The 17,935-nt window shown below is 37.4% G+C and overlaps 1 protein-coding gene across 2 annotated transcripts; it reads left to right on the top strand.

Moving 5' to 3' along the window:
* The first annotated feature begins 262 nt into the window (after nt 1-262).
* LOC139121474 (sodium-coupled monocarboxylate transporter 1-like) lies at nt 263-14,947 on the top strand. 2 transcript variants are annotated; one of them, XM_070686374.1, is made up of 16 exons: nt 476-627; nt 4,494-4,665; nt 5,083-5,302; nt 5,758-5,875; nt 6,459-6,526; nt 7,640-7,794; nt 8,218-8,355; nt 9,145-9,230; nt 9,854-9,910; nt 10,846-10,901; nt 11,218-11,306; nt 12,078-12,220; nt 12,787-12,940; nt 13,238-13,343; nt 13,728-13,864; nt 14,440-14,947. In XM_070686374.1, the coding sequence occupies exons 2-16, from the start codon at nt 4,541-4,543 to the stop codon at nt 14,540-14,542; spliced, it is 1,755 nt and encodes a 584-aa protein (XP_070542475.1). In that variant the 5' UTR covers nt 476-627; nt 4,494-4,540; the 3' UTR covers nt 14,543-14,947. The 2 variants fall into 2 exon arrangements, with proteins under 2 accessions (XP_070542476.1, XP_070542475.1); XM_070686375.1 differs by lacking the exon at nt 13,728-13,864 and having other exon boundaries at nt 263-627.
* The last annotated feature ends 2,988 nt before the right edge of the window (nt 14,948-17,935 follow it).

Here is a 17,935-nt window from a genome sequence, read left to right as displayed (position 1 = left end):
AGAAATCGGTCACCGGCTTTCCCAGTTACCACGGCTTCATTTTCAATGAGCAAAGCATCTCTTGAGATTTAATATTAACAGACATACACAGACTGTCTCAGCAATATGCAGTAGTGTTTCCACCAGATAATGGGGACACATATGGCCATGGAAATAAAAATGATCAATCTCTTCTATTAGTCAAACATGCAAGTCTGTCATGCTCATTTTAGTTTACACAGATAACAAATGAATAAAAGTATCAGAAGACTATCGACGATGTAACATTAGAAAAACATGTTTTTGCCAATTACAAGTCGCCTGTTACATGACTGCTGTCGGTAGGATCAGTCATGTAGTTTGAATATTTGCTGAACTCTGATTTACGTGTACAACACGGCTTACCTTAACCTTATCTAACACCTTTGCCTTTTTTATCAACAACAAACAAGAGGTTTTCAAATTTCCCCTTTCAAAATTTATGATTGATCATGCTTTGGTGTGAACAGAGACGGATTAACAAGAACGCTATAAATAAGCGCGGCATTACCCATTGTTCATGGCACTGTTGATATTTTCCTGACAAGGTATGAACTATACCCAGAGTGCCTAGACGCAAACCATTTGAAACCGTCACCACGCTGACAGGTAGGGATATTCTAATGGTGTATTTTTGTCAATGAGTGCACGAACAATGCTAGGATAGCGTTTCTGTGATTGTAGCCAACTTTCTCGTCTGAGTTTCTTACCATCGCATGTCACAAATTGAGTATGTATTCGAAGTGCATCTTTACGGAATAGTTGCTGTTTCAGGCCAAGTCAAAATGGAATCGCTTGTTTCCAATAATTACAATGTTAGCTGGCGTAGATGTATAGCATGACGAATGTCCAATATTACATCTCTGTAACAGCCCATGTTGTTCGCGTTTGCAGTTTGGTAGTAAAGAGAAAATGTTGACTCACTAGCTCACGTTTCTGGTACACACAGGAAAGCATGTCAAGGTTAACTAGATCTGTTATCTGCAAGCATTGGTCGGCCTCTAGTTGAAGGTATTTTATGACGCTTAGGATATGGATGGCTTCATACAAATTTGATAAGACTGTCTTATGACAGAAGCGTTGTCCACTTATTAGGCTGCAGCTACGTTCACAAGTACCTGTGTGTTGTGGGGGGGATGTGGAAGAATGGAACATTTTCAGATAATTCCCATGTAACTCCTATTACCTCAAAAATGTCGATCCCTTCCCACCCATAATAATTTTGAAGCCCACAGTTATAAAGTCAGTCGCACGCTACAGCAGGCTGGTCATTTCATGTTTTGCTCATTTCTTCTTGTGACAATGACAAAACTGATCACCTGAAAATTTTGAAACTGTGTGACTTCCTCTCTTGTATTGAAAACATTCTAAATGATACCTGTTTGAAAAAAAAATCTACGCGCTACGTCAAGCTTGATATTTAAGTGCAGGCATCTATAAATACTGTGTATAGGCAGCAAAGAGGGAGAACAAATTCGCCAGCTTACTTATTTGAGAGGGAGAGTCAGCTTCGTTAGCATGTAATGATGAACATGGCGGTAATGATAAAACGTCATATGTAATTTAGTCCACATACCTTTGAAAACTTCCTTTTTCTGGGGTAAATGTTCATTGTGACCGAGTGACTTTAGGCTGCGTTCACAACTAATAAAGTACCATCAACTTTTTCACACCCCTCCTATCTCCAACACCTCTAAATGCAGCGTTAATCCACAAAATCACCTCACAAAACAATCTGTAAGCCAAATTCTTTACGCGATACATTGTCTTATCTTATATACAGTAGGCCATGTTAAACTCATCACATTAAATAAATAAATTGCGGACACAAGGTTATCGACTTATACCATATTATATTATATCATGCTACCATGCGCCATTCTGATTGGACGAGAGCTCATTCCACCGATGCTAAAATACTGTTTTAGCACTGATAGCAGTGCTAAAACGGGCCCCTAAACCAGCATTTTCGAAAATTGCCCGGTCGGTGCATTTGAACGTACCTATCTAAACCATAGATCCTCGAGAAAGACCGAAACAGTCCACTTTGTTTCAAAGACTGAAGACCGAATTTTGATACACAGATAAAGTGTGGGTCTGTAACTCACCTCTTGGTGTAAATAAGTTGGGATCGATGATGAAAGACATCTCTGAAGCAGCACGTTTGGGGTATGATGCACACAAATATTAGGGCGACAGCGCACCGTGCACTTTGCGGGAGTCGAGACGCGATATATCCTAGTACCGCTCTTTAAAATGAAGATAGTATTCGTTCATACACAAATAAATTGACACTTCCTCACAGTAACGGTATGTCAGATATTATTTACCAAAGTTTGGGCTATAACAGATCGGGATGTCCTAACGATGTAGACCAAGAAGTTCAAAATAACAATGGGATGACTCCTGGAGACTGTGACGATATTTGACATCGAACGCAACGAGCAGTGTCAGCGTCTAGCTCTCCCTGCATCGGGCAACACACTCAGAATCTGCATAATACTGTTCATCACAGTTGCAGTCATCGCAAGTCTGGATTATTTTAAAACTGCTTGTTTTCTGGTACAATTAACGTCCAAATTATCCATCAAAAATAGATCCTGTAACTTCACTGTGCCACCACTGAATGTCGCGACGGTATGCGGTACAGAATGAGACAAATCTATTTTTAGTATGCCAAAAAAGCCAGGACTATTGTTCTTATGTAAATTTACGAAAAAAATTGTTACTTTTTTCTTTTGATTTGAACTCTTGACCCATTTTCTGTGTGAGTGCAGCAGGTATTTTTTGACAAGTATCGTTCGTGTTGCATGCGAATAAAATGCAATGTCGATATGGACGTAATGCGTATTTATCGTAGGATACTGTGTAGTGTGCCTGTACGGAATCCCAACTTATAAAAATGCTCGGTCTCGGGCGCAGAATTTCCGACGTTCGATCTCTCAGACGTCCGTTTTCTGCATTTGGCGCTTAGAATGATGAAAATACCCAAGTAAGACAACAAATACACGCAAGTTGATATAATATAATAGCATAACCCCCCTCGCAGTCGGTTATACACTCGATTTTTGTACAATTCGATCCATATAGCACTCGCCTATCGGCTCGTGCTATATGTCGCGCATTGTACCAAAATCTCGTGTATACCCTCCTGTGCGGGGGTTATTGCTTAAATATACGAGCGACCTTGCGGCCGATATACACCCGCTGTGTTATGTAGAGAATAACTATTTTTGACACATGTGTTGATGAAGAAGTTGGAAAGCTTTGATGGCTATTTCAGCGGCCAGACATAATATGGTAACAGTAGCTACAAAAATACACAATTGAAAATTTAATCATATTTTGAACACATCACATTAAGATCATCCCTAAGAACATGCCAACCCAAGCTATCAGGCGAGTAGTTTTTTTAGAATCATTTTTTTTTACCAAAAATGGCAAAAATTGTTCCCAAAATACAAAATTACAGATTTCTTCAATATTTCAATACATAACATAAATTAATCTGTAGGAACCAGTATGCCAAATATCAAAGCTATCAGATGAGCAGTTTTTGGGAAACACAATTTTTGACCAAAAATGGCAAAAATTGCCCTCAAAATAGATAATTGCTGATTTCATCACAATTTCAAAATAATACATTTAGTTCATCTGCAGAAACCTGTATATAAAACTTCAAAGCTATCAGACCATTAGTTTTTGTGAAACACATTTTCTGACCAAAAATGACAAAAATTGCTTTAAAAAATTTGCGTATCCGCATCTCTGCACAATTTGAACAAATCTGAAACAGATCATCCCAAGGGACCTCTGTACTAAATATCAAAGCTATCTGACATGTAATTTTGAAGAAGAAGATTTTTAGAGATTTCCTGACAAAAAATGACAAACATTGCCTAAAAATACAAATATGCAAATTTCACCATGAATTGAACAAACCTAACTGAAGTCACCCTAAGTAAACTGCATATCAAATTTCAAAGCAATCGGACATGCGGTTCCAGAGAAGATTATTTTTACCAAAAATAGCAAAAGATGCCCCAAAAAATACAAATATCCAAATTTCACCACGAATTTAACAAACTTAAGTGAGGCTACCCCAAGTGAACTGCATATCAAATTCAAAGCAATTGGGCTCGCGGTTTCAGACGACGGACGAACGGACTGACGGACGATGATGACGACGGACGACGACGGAAAATCAGCCTATATTTGATAAGCTTCGCGTTGCTGACAGCAGAGCTACTAATACAATATATCACGTTATACCATGTTTTTCGAATTTCAACCTTGCGAAAAACAGGATCTGATTAGATAGGAAGGGGAGCCTCGACCCTTGAACTCCACTTATCGAATGAATGCTGCCACAATAAGCGTTATCTGTACAAGTGGTGTAAAACGTGAATTAACTTGAATGTTGTTTGCCTGAGAATGTCGCCTCATGACACAATCTGATATCACTTACTTTATAGAATATTACAGCGTTCCTGACAAACGAAACCGGTGAAAACACTGAAAAATGTCAACAGATGTTATCCCTTTTGGACCCTTGGATTTTGTCCTCTTTGCCGCTATGCTTGCCGTCTCGGCATCCACTGGAATATACCATTGCTATGCAGGGGGAGGGCAGAAGTCAACATCTAAGTAAGTCTCAGCGATGAATTCTTTGCCTGTCTTCAATAACTAAATTACAACGATTTTACTGGTCACTTAATGAGTATATCTCGCCAAAAAAATTCTCAACAATGGTCCCATTTAAAAGAATACCAACGGTACCACGTTAGTTTCTTCGTTTAAGAAGACATGATTTCTATATAGTGTTCGAATACCCACTTTAACTCGTAGATCCCATACACTTGAATGAAGATTGATAAGGTTTTACTCAATTTCTCATAGTAACATTCTCTTCACTGCAGCATGTAACACCACGTATGAAATAATCCACCCCTTAAAATATATTTCAAAAAACATGTGCCTCAAACTGCCCGTATGCTCCTTTCTCGATTTTATAGCTGGCTCCTTTGTTATTGTTTGTTGGTTTTATTTGTTTGTTTTTTGCAGGTATCTTGTTGCAGATAGAAAAATTGGTTGTGTCCCTATTGCTTTATCAATATTCGTGTCCTTCACGTCTGCAGTCGCCATTCTCGGATTTCCAGCTGAGATTTTCGTTCATGGAATACAATACATCAACTTTATTACCAAGTTCCTTTGGGCGTACCCATTCGCTGCATACTTCTTCATCCCAGTATTTCGAAGTCTTAATATAATCAGTGTGTATGAGGTTAGACTATTTACACTGATATTTCCAATCTTATTTAGTAAACGATTAACAAGGTTTTATTGGTTTTTCATTCCTTTCTCCTTTTTGACACAGTTTTTTGAGCTATAAACCTAATATTTCCTTTAAAATTGATGTTCTTAAAAATAATTGCATTTAGGAAGAAATCCTTTTTTTCCGTTTTTTTCCCTATTGGAAAAGGCAAAGAGGGGTGACAGCACTTGTCAGATACCAACAAGAAATGGCTTCTCTTATTATTGTTTATGGCTTGAGTGTCGAGATTTAGTGGTACTTAGAATATTTAAAGGAATATTGTAAGCTTTATTGGCTGATAATCAGTCAGGTAACACGGAAAATAAGCGCCCTTGTTCAATACTGCATAAGAGACGCTTCATAGAAATGTACAGTTTCTCCAAAAAAACATTTTACTGAAACAGTGATACTTTCCCAATTTGCAGTATATTGGTTTGCGATATCACCCGACGATGCAAACAACGTGCGCTCTTATTTTCGTCCTTGAGCGTTTGATCTATATGGCGACCACAATGGTAGGACCAGCTCTGGCAGTTGAAGCAGGTAATTCTACAAATTTGACTAAGTATTAAAAGTGCGTAAAAAGATTAAACTTATGCATTCTAGCATTTTGGAGACTGCCGAGGAAACAGTTTTCCCTCAGTGTATTAGTTGCCCCATGAGTGCCATAATTTTATTGTCGACAGGGAAATGAAATATGTGCATTGCCATAACGCAATTGCTAAGTTCAGGCTATTGTAGATATGAGAACACATATAATTTCCTGGTTTAAGCCTGTTTAAGCGATGTATTCATTGCCTCGATGAGAGATTGTGCGCGATGTCCAATACTGAGTGTACGAATGTGAGTGCTTCATGAACTCTATAGCGTATGGAGAGGTCACAGTCATAAAAATTGTATCAAGTTAGCTTCGTTATTGAACCACTCTTTCTTGAGGTTTGGGATGTGAGAAAGCGGTTTTGTCTTTGGCTTCTACGAAAGGTGACGGCGGTGTGAGGTACTTTAAATTTGTGAGTTCATACCGGGTTGAAAATTTACCTTCTCCATATGCCTCACATGATATTGGCGACTTGGCACTTTCTTTTGACCATACATTTCTCTCTTTCTGTTGCTCATTTGGATTCAGTACAGGGATATGAAGTATGGCATACGCTATTCTTTGCTGGCGCTATTGCTACGTTCTACACCACACTGGTAAGCAGCTACTGTAACTTTTTTGAGTACGTGTCTATGTTTAACACACACATCGACAGGGCGGCAATAGCAGTAGGATGTACTTAATATTGATCACATGCTGCTGAATGTAAGCTAAAGTATTATTAAGTTGTGCATCCCTCAAACTAAATCTTTTAAACTTTTGCTCAAACGTTTCTCAAGACAATGCTAAATGATTCTCTTTAATAATCAACAATGGAAGTTTGAGGTCTGTGGGCAAGTGTTGGTATTAGAATCACATATTTACTAATACTTACCGAATCGGATATTTGAACTGTGTTTACAACAATAGCTAGTCGTTTATTATCACACCAGTGATAAACATACTGTTCACTGATGTTTATATCGAATGGTCGATATAAACAGTGTGAGTTACATGAGAAAAATTAAATTGCACTTTAAAAAAAGACAGTGGAAGCCTCATTTACTTAACTGGCTTAAATGACTTTGTGTAAACAGCATGTCACAAAAGTTAAATAACATTTTGATTGTACGAATAAATGTCCTCTATTAGCGTTTTACATTCATTTACTCAAACCATCCTTATTATACTTTCACACATTTGATCAAATGGGAGAAATAAGCAGAGTGATACGGGTATACTTCATCGTTAAATCACTTGTAATCCTTTCGAAGTCAGTGTTACCTTCGTCTTAGCTCGGTTATTTAACCACTATTTTTAAGGATTTTGCCGAGCGGTCTTGACTGTGACGTCTTAGGTGACTTAATGTTGACTCTAATTCACTAGATAAATTACAAAATCATGTAATTGTCCCAAAAGCTGTCTGAAGCCGAGTTTAGCAATATATATGTATAAATTGCTTTGATTGAGTTCGTGTCCTATGTATGATAGCGAGTATGTATTGTGCTAGTGCCACGGCGTTATGAACTGTACACCGTGGCGGGGGGGGGGGGGGATCAAGGTAAGACAAACTGACTTAGCTCTGCTATTGCAACAATATTTTTAATGAATGAGATTTAGCCGAGGAATCACAAACAAACAATTTATGAATTTCTTGACATATTCATATTTCCGGGGGTCTTATGCACGAACTTTTCCTTAGTTAACTAAAATGTACGCTCTTTTATTAGGGTGGAATGAAAGCAGTCATATGGGCCGATGTTTTCCAATTTTTCGTCATGTTTGGATCGGTGTTTGCGGTGACCGTCCTTGGATTGATCGCAGTTGGTGGCATCGACAATGTATTGGACAATAACAACGTTGAAAATAGGCTAAAACTATTTGAGTAAGCCTGGTTTTTATATAATTACCATACTTTGTTACGACATTTTGCATACACCATACACCTGGAATTGACAGTGTTCTTCAAAAGATGTCGAACAGTGAAACGTGAATAAGGTGTTGGTAGAAACCAATGATATTCACAATTTTACAACATTTCGAAGTCAATTTTCATATTTTTGCTCCTTCACTATTACTTGAACGAAACTTGGGACCTCAATTTCGATAGTGTGGTGTGTGAATCCTCTATGAATATAAAATTAATTTTTTTTCAATAGTATCATAACCTCATCCTTTTACAGTAGCTTCTTTTCCAAATATATCAATTCGACAAAATTTTTCATTTAGTAGTTTTTGTAGCTCATTCTATTCAATTTGCTAGATTCGAACCAACAATAACAATATCACGGTGGATATTATTTTCCAGTTTCACTCTGGATCCCATGACGCGTCTATCCTTTTTTGGATTGTTCTTCGGTTCTGGAATAGGTACTCTCGGTATTACATTAGGCCAGACCAATGTACAACGATACATTACAGCTAAGTCTTTGGCACACGCAAGAGGGTAAAGCTTATTTTTCAAGTTTAACAATTTGTAAAGTATTTTCTCATTGAATTTAGATGGTTATGATATTTTATATGATATGTCTTATGATCTAATTTTATCGCTCTTTTTTAACAACAAGAATATTATCTTTAAAAATCAACAAATTCGAAGTTACAATTATTCAATTTACTTTCATCAGTTCAACGAAATCAGATACTTCTTTCACAATATAACTTGCATGTATTGGGCTTGCATATCTATCCTTATTTTGTTTGCTTTGCTTGTTTGTTGTTGTGTTTTACATATGTTTGTAGTGTGCAAAGAAACCATTTCCAAATTTCTTGCCAAGGGTAGGAAATATGAAGAGCCTTAAAATATCTTCTTGGCAATTCGAAAGTATAAAGATTTCTGCACTGCAATACGATTTTCTTTTAATGCTGCGTGCAATATTCAGTGCCGTAATTCTATTCTTGATGCTGAGCTGCATCAATGTACATGTCTAGATATTTCAATAGTTCAGTGCAATATGTGGGTATTACCACTCATCTGAATTTATAATGAAATAATGTGATATCGCCATTATGAGGTGTAATATCTACATATTACACATTAACCAATGCAATATCAACTGAGATGAGTGAAAGATTAAGAACGGATGGGTATTATCGCACAGAGAATGACACGACAGAGTAACGGGTCGGAGCTCGTCTAGCGGCGAAATCTGTTAAAATAAAGTTCGAGACTCTTACGCAGATTCTTTAATACTTATTTTTGTCTAATGGTATTCTCATTGCTTTCACGTTTCAGTTCATTGCTGCTCTCTGGTGTGATTCTTTTCGTGATGTTTCCAATTATGTATTTCAACGGACTTGTACTGTATGCATTCTATAATAGTGAGTGCTACCATTTAATGCTGCTTGAATACATTTTTGTAATCTTGGATAGTATGCTTTATTATTACGAAAACACTGCCAAGTGTCAACAAGAGCAATAGCGCATTTTAACACTTGACGTACCATACCGAGGAATGCAATGTGATTCGTTAGTTTCAGATAACATGTACTTTTGATACATTCGTAGTGACAATCTTGTTCTTCATGTCAAGTTCGTTACTGGGTAAATCGGCTATGTCTCGACTATTTGCATATGCGAAGGCAATTTTGATTCTATTCAAAAAACTAGTATGATTGACAACGCACTTCTGACAGCCTGCGAAACTACAAATAGATGGCAGATGGCACCATACATATTATATGGTCGTCAAATGAGTATACCTTGAAACCAATCAAAGAGAACGATCACAGGCTTTCCTTGATATGCAACTGTCAGAAGTTACTGAGCGGGCGTTCCATGGTATTTGTAGATCAAGCATCACTCTATTGTACTCAGTTACAAATATTATAACTAAGATGACTCGATTTAAGTACTGTTTTAAGAATTTATGTGAAGGCATTTGGATGAGGGATGTGCCTACTAACGTCTTTCATATTACTCGAAATTCTGTTCTATTGATTAGATCAACAAACATCACTGTTACCCGCCATTAATTCTACAGATTGGACTCCATTTACTGGTATGTAAAGAATCTTGTAAAAGTTTTATGACGCCATCTCGACGAAGTCCACTTCCTACACAAATTGTTCGATGGTAGAAAGACTGGAAATGTTCAAATGCTTGCGTTTAGTGTTTCAGTGTGTAACATTTATAACCAGTTCTCTATTTCAAAAGGCCAGCCGGACTCATGATGTATATGATGGCCAATAAGACATTATTATACATTGTCATGCAGTTACTAAGTTTGACTCACTTGGATTGCTACAGTTTTCTAAACACATGGTTCTTTTGTTTTAACTCGATATCAGGCTTTCTTGGTTTTGACTTATTGACTTTACTTTCGTCCATTGTTGTTTGTAATTACCCAATTGTTTGCGATTGTGTCTGTGGATTTTGAATATGTGACATATGGTTATGGCTAAGGTCATAGCCATATATTTACATATGGTTTTGCCCTTTCTTCACACTTAACAAAAGGTATAACGTCTTTGTAAAAGTTTCTTTATAATACCCATATTTCTTAAATATCATGTCATTGAACCTTCGTCGAAAATAAGGCATCCTTAAGGAAAACATGACCACTTTGCTACATGTTAGCAATTGACTGCAACTGGCATTAGAATGGCCAAAATTAAAAGAGTTTGCAAAAGTTACATAATAATGAGGTCACAAGCTATTTATTACAAAATGTCATACAGAACATTAAACGACGTTTTATCTTGATAGAAGAACATAACGTGGTATGGATAACTTACAAGTTGGCAATAATTTATAATCGTCAACACTTGTTTCAACTGCAGGTTCCGTCTTGCAGTGCCTACGGTATAAACGGTTAGACGGCATCAGCAGATACACTCCCATAGGATATAATTTTAAGGATAAAAAGAATAATTACTCGTTTAAAATGTCTGGATTACATTTGATTCGAACATTTTCCTATCACTGTTCCATTAGATTCATCCAACGGAGTACCAGTGAGATATGAACCTAACTATAACAGTGCAGATCAGGTAGGAAATCAATGTATTAATTCGAAAAAGTTATTGGACGTGTCTACGTAGCTAGTTGCAGATCTTGCAACAAACGACATCCTATACCATGCCAACTTTAACAAAAATCTTTCTTGCATTCACTAGACTCTACCTAAATCAAATTTACACGGTTGTTGTCAAAACGATCCCTTTTTCCTTAAATCATACCGACTGGTCTATTATTTGCAGTTTTGTAATGACCAGGGTGCGCCAGGAGCTTACTCGTGTCTGCATTATATTGAGCTATAACCTTTGAATGAAATTTCTTGATACTCTCCATACATTACACTTGTAGATATTGATGTATTTCGTGAGTAATCAATTTGGTCGGATCCCTGGCATGCAAGGTCTGTTCGTGTCGTGTCTCTTTGCAGGGGCGCTGAGGTACGTCGGTTGATAAGTTATTTACGACTTTAGTAAAATAATTGAAGTAGTAATGGAAGACTAATTTTTGCTCAAACTTTCCCCGACGAAACTTTAACCAATCGCATTCAATACGAAGGAAAAAATCCGTGACTCAGTGGGTCATCGTGTAACTTTTCGTACTAGAGAAACAAATTACTTGATATTTACTGACCAAAAGAATCCAAAGGAACTTGGATTATTCCGTAACAGCACTTATGAGAATAGTACAGAATTATCAAAGTTTACTTGCTCTCAGAAGGGCATGGGCAAGGACTTTGATATATCATGGTCTATCATTGCAAGAGATTCGAGTTACTCTAACATAGGCAAAAAATGTAATCTTGTCTATCAGAAAGTCTACACATAGTAACTGCAGAATCTACGCTAGGCTATTACAAATCGCACTGAATCGGTTTCAAAATGTCGCTATAAAACAAATATTATTTGTCAAATTTGAAAACCACCATAAACCGAAATACAAAGATGTGACCAATCGTATGAAGGCGCGAAAAAAATATGTGAAAACGTTCGATTTGTCTGAAGATTGCAAGATACATTCAACATAAGTAACATATATTATTACGTCGTACTTGAAGTTATTAGTGTTGTTTATATTAGCCTATGGTATTTCCCACAAAATCACTTTTTAAAGAATGACAAACTTTAGCGTAAAAATATTTTCGTCTTTGTAACGGAGTTCAAATGTACTCTATTCTATCACTGTCAACTTATATATTATATCTTATGCAGTTCTGTATCATCTGGGATAAATTCTGTTGTGGCCTGCATGTTGCAGGATGTCATAAAACCTTGGAGACGGTGGCGCTTAGAAAAGACAAAGAATAAAGCAACACAGAACGATGCTTGGGATACGAAGTTAACCAAAATACTAAGTATGTGACGTTTTGTTAAAGCAGAATGCGCCTCGGCGACAAATATTTGGACTCTGAAATTAAGACGATTCCTTTCTGACTTACCATATATTTAGGCTGATTTTAAAGCTCTTGGAGTTGAAAAAATTGTTCATCGTCTTAGTTTTTCGAAAATCGAAAAAGGTATTTTCGCCCATAGAGTTAATTCCTAAATAAGACGGCCAGTTGTAATGCCAAATATTGGTCAACATATGGCAATCTGTTTCCCTAGTACTAAACTTAGTACAGTGACCCCGGATTTTTATTCTTGATTTGGTGAGAGAAACGACTGAAAATTTCATTAACGAAAATTTGAGCAAAAGTTTAAATCTTTTACTTTCGGGGCGCATACTACCTCGATAATATTTTTAACGTTAACATCAAGGGTTGTCAATGAGAAGTGAGAACTAGTTCCCCATCTCTCTGTGGTCGCATAGTAGTAGTTTGAAGTTCCTCATATCATCTGTTTCCGATGTCCATAATTCTACACGTGTTGTCTTTGCTCTCCTCGGTCTTTATTTCCCTCAACCTTAAGTATTGATTTTTAGATTGCATCGTTGGAATAGTGGCAACTTTGTTTGGATTTCTCGTGCCGTACCTTGGAACGTTTGTAGAAATAACAAACATTACAGCCGGCGTCTTCGGGGGACCTCTGACTGGTGTCTTTATTATGGCAATGTTTATTCCAAGAACTAATACATTGTAAGTGATCCGCTCATACATTCATAGGAAATGACTGTCCAATATTATTTACCAATATGTATTTCCTTGCTCCTAAGCATGGATATACCTTCTTTCATTTGTAACCAGTTCATAAATCATGAATATATATTGTGTTTAACTGTTACTTTGAAACAAATCGTCAAATAAAGTAAAAAATTAATCAGTCAATACATTTCTTAAACTTAACTTTGTTGAAAACCGAAATATATGCCCAAATATGTAGTCTACATTTAGCATTTAACGTTCTTTTTAAATTTCCTAATGCTTTGTTTGAAGGGGTACATCCATTGGCCTAGTCATAGGCTTTTCCTTTGGTGTGTTCATGAGTGCAGGTCCAGTTGTGGCACGCCAGCTGGATACGCAGCCGCTCGCCATTCATAAGGTAATAGAACTTCATGAGGATTTCTAAACAAATAGTAAAGATTGAAACAGACAAATTGTGAGATGTAAAAGCTGCATGGTAAAGGAGTCATGAAATTTAACAATTCATTTTTGTTGCCAATCAAGTTAACTTTATAAAAACACCTACCATTTGAGTACGGTAACAATAACATACTTAAGATACGGCAAAATGTTGAAAGCTCTTTTACAAGGACTGGTATGTGAATAGTTTATTTTCAATTGATATTTCATAGGCATGTTTACAGTATGTTTGTTGTAAACATTCTTGATTTACTTTAAAAACAGGAAAGAAAAAAATGAGTGCGTCATACTTTGGCAATGTGCCACACATCCATCATGTCAACAGTTTCTTTCGGATTTTCAGATTTCATTTATGTGGTACACAACTGTTAACTTCCTCGTTACACTTATCATCGGTTTCATTGCAAGTGAGATAGTTCGATGCGTGAAACCTTCATCGCTTAAACCAGTAGATGAATCATTGTTGGTATTCGCACTAAGGTACGGTCAATATGCAATTACAGTAGTTTGTATTGAACCGTTGGCAATACGGGAACTAGTCTTGTCGACAATGAGGAGTTGAAAACGCTTTCAGGTGTAATTCTCGCGAATACGATAATATTTATCAATAGCAAAGAAATCAACTCTGCGAAAGTTGAAACCTTGTCTAAAAGGAGGTCATGTAGTGAAAACAAGAAGAAGGAGACGAAGGAGAAGAAGAACACACACACAAAAAAACCCCTATTTGTCCAGATCACATCACCAATTGCAATATATCTACGTAGATATTATACAAATACATAAACAGAAATGCATACAGCAGACAAATTACAGAATTGACACAAGACAGACAGAAAAATGTGTGTGTGTGTGTGTGTGTGTATGTGTGTGTGTGTGTGTGTGTGTGTGTGTGTGTGTGTGTGTGTGTGATAACTTTGTCCGACTGTAATAAGCACTCATGCCGACTAAACCGTCGCAATAGCGCATTCATTATCAAATCAACTTTTACAACCTCGAAGATTAAACATGTCAGCAATTAATCAAATGACGGCGCTTCTTGTGTGTGTTTTGCATAGACCCAAGAATCCGAAGAAAAGAGGTTTGAAAGTAGAAGACACAAAATTATCAATGACGTTACTCGACGACAAGGATAAAGGAATTGCCGACAAATCGGATTAGGAGTGTCGGATTCTTTGTAGAGGTTCAGATGGTCCCCTGAGGTAAAGGCAACTGTGAGACTAAAAGCAGGGCGTAAACATTTGGGATAAGAACACACCTAATCACTGAAAGGTTGTGTTTAACATCACCATGAGATCAATGACAATGTAGTAAATTTTATTACGTTTGTTAAATACGTTTCAGTTTTGGCCAAGTTTTTTTTATTGCACTCACCCAACGCTCTCGTACTTCGAATTATTCCACCGAGTCGATGTTAGAAAGGATGTATTGATATTGAATTCCACGTTTAGATACTGTATGGCATTAAAATATATATTTGGAGATTTGTTATCAAACTCGAGCATGAAATTCCCCAATTGACATAATGAGTCCATATAAAACATATTTGCTTGTTTGGCTCACTTATGTCAGTCTATATGTGTCTTTCTATCTACCTGTATACATATGATTCAAATTTTGTGCACGTGAACTTCGTTAATTCACTCGTAATAGATTTTTGGACTAAACCAGATTGATCATTGGAAGAGGTCAGTCAAACGGTATTTTAAAGGACCGTCAGCCCATATGGTCACATGTACTCGCAAATTTGAGCGCATCACTCCTACTTTTATCGCTTGACACTGGTTACCTTTACGGAAAAGACTGTTTTCATCGGTCTCTATGCACCTCGGGCCGATAACCTTGGACAAAAACTTATGTAAATAGTAAACATATACTTCAGTATTAGAAGAAACAACGTACTTTGGTCGCTACGCCTGTCTAGAGAATCGATCGCTTATCTTTTCCTTTAATGCTTCTTTACTCATGACGAGCAAATCGATCGCACGTATTTTCCTTTTAATTCTCAAATCTTGAACTTTTCCTGCAAGGTTTGTAATTCTGCTCGACAGAGGCAACTGCAAAGCATAACTTCTTCACTTACTTCGATTTATATTGAAGCACCACAGGCCAAGAAGACACTGGAAACTGGACACCAGACAGGCGCTTGAGTGATCAGTAAACTGATTTGTTAGATTTTAATATATGTAGAGCATTTATTCGTCACACCTGACGAGTTATTTTGTCGCTGCTGGTTTCCTTTTCATTCCCCTTTTTATTACTTTCGTTGCTCCCTCGTAACAGTTGAACAACATTAGTTATCCTGATTATTGAAGTCAGTCATAATCTACTGCAAAACTTGTATTTCTCTACGTATGAAATAATATGAGCGTTGATAAACACGAGTGTTTGCAATAAGGATCAAGGTCAACTACTTTTAAACAATGTTGACAGGCTGTGAGCCAAAATCCGCAAGGCCAGCTACGTAAATATAATATTGACAGGCTGTGAGCCAAAGTCCGTCACTGTGGGTAGGACGAAGTACAAAGAAAGACAGAAGGAGTAGAGAGAGGCATAATATCAGTAATATGGATATCAAAATTTATAGCAAGCACTAATGGACCTTGGTTGGGAGGGTGCGGGGGGAACGTTCGAAGGTCAAATCTAACAATGGTAGACCCGAGGGCAGCCTCGTTCCACGACTGTGCAGTGCTCAGCCTCGAACACAAACCCATTTAACTACGATAAAACACAAGTATTTTTGAACACTAAATATATTTGGGTCCTTATGTCGCCATATGTGTATGCATTTACATGTGTGTATCTGTGTGATTTATTCGTTTTTCCTTGGCACAATTGTTCGAGAACAAAGACATGTGTTGGATATACTTGTAAGTATTTGACTTTTGCCAAGCCCTCCTGTATAGTATGTGGGATGACCCGGGCTATCGTTTCAAAAAGATCACTGAACACTCAAGTTTAAATCATATCAGCTGAAATGATGAATTCCCACCATAAAGAAATAGGAAAACGATAGTTAACCCAAATCAGTTTGTTCGATTGCGTGAAATTTGGCGGAAAAGTTAAAAATATATAATATATGCTAATAGGTGTTAAAGGTCATCATCAATGTTAAAGCTTGTGGATAACAAGCGTTTTCATTGGTGGAGGCATCAATGAGCCAATCACGTAGTCCGATACATACCCTTTCAAAATGGCTGCTTCAACAAGCATGGAATGTGTGTGTCATGTCACTGACATATAAGACGAGCCGATCAAGGGTTTTACTGACCACTCTTGGGCAAAATTAATGGAATGCGCTGAGATTTGGAAAAGCTCCGATGGCTTGGAGCGGGAAATTGCACTCCAGTTGGATCCTGAAGCACGAGATCAGTCCGGCTTTCACCTCGGGTGCTATTATAGTATTAGCGTTTCACTGGTAAACGTCGGCTGGCATGGCACAGGCAGAGAAACGCAGAGAAAAAGGTAAGCTACGTAAAACGCTTGCCACAAGTGAACCGACGGAAGTGAATGATGACAGTGAACAACAAGTGTCTCCCGTAAAGCGATACTTAAGGTCAAACCCTAGTTCAAGTTCCATTTCGTCAGCCAAGCGGAGAAGTATTCACGTACTGCCACCGATGTGTATATTATGCAAGGGTGAGAAACGAAGGGTTGACCCGATTTCAAGAAAGAGGTCAAATGAAAGACTTGTCGCTTGTGAAACCGACGGACGTACATTACTTAAAGCTGCCGAATTTAGGAAAGACGAGAAACTTCTACTGCAGTTGAGAGGTCAAGACTTGGTCAGTATTGAAGTGAAGTATCACAAATCATGCTACCAAAGTTATGTCAGATGTGTCACTTATTCATACCAGAAGAAAACAGAGGAAGAAAGTGGTATCATGTATGCACCATCCTTCAAAAAATTCTGTGATGAAGTAGTGCAGAGGAGACTAATAAATAATGATGAAGTTGTTCCAATAAACTTGTTGAGAAATATCTTCATTAAACTGACCAATGACATTGAAGATATTGATGCATCGTCATACAAAAACATGTATTTAAAAAAAAAGACTCAAACGACGATTTGGTGATAAAATCAAGTTTCTTCGACCACAAATGCAAAAATGTGAACTGGTAATGGCTCACAAAGAATCAGATTCAGGTGGCCGGATCCTGAACATTACTCATACAGATTCTGAAAGCGAAGAAGATGAGGCAGAGTCTAACTCTAACACCCAGCAGCATGAAATGCTTGAGATGATTCACTCTGCCATGAATATTCATGCCACTCTAGAGAAAGCTCAAGGTGTTGCAGCATGGCCTCCTCGGGCAGAGGTCTCACAATCCAAAGAAGTAGAGATATTGTACCCACCAAACTATTTAATTTCCTGGCATTGTGTACTGGCCTATCACAGGACTTCCATTCACAAGAACGATTAGATGTCCAAGCTGATGTTGAGAACAAATTGTTATCAATTTTTTAGGACATGATGTTCTTGTCTTCTCAAAGACGGAAACCTTCAATGAGATTCGTATCACACGTCCATCCCTGAACATGCCAATGCAATT

Source organism: Ptychodera flava, chromosome 21 (genome assembly GCF_041260155.1).
Source record: "Ptychodera flava strain L36383 chromosome 21, AS_Pfla_20210202, whole genome shotgun sequence".
NCBI classification, from domain to species: Eukaryota; Metazoa; Hemichordata; class Enteropneusta; family Ptychoderidae; genus Ptychodera; species Ptychodera flava.
Note: the sequence above shows the minus strand (reverse complement) of the source record. Positions and strands in the feature narration are given on the sequence as shown.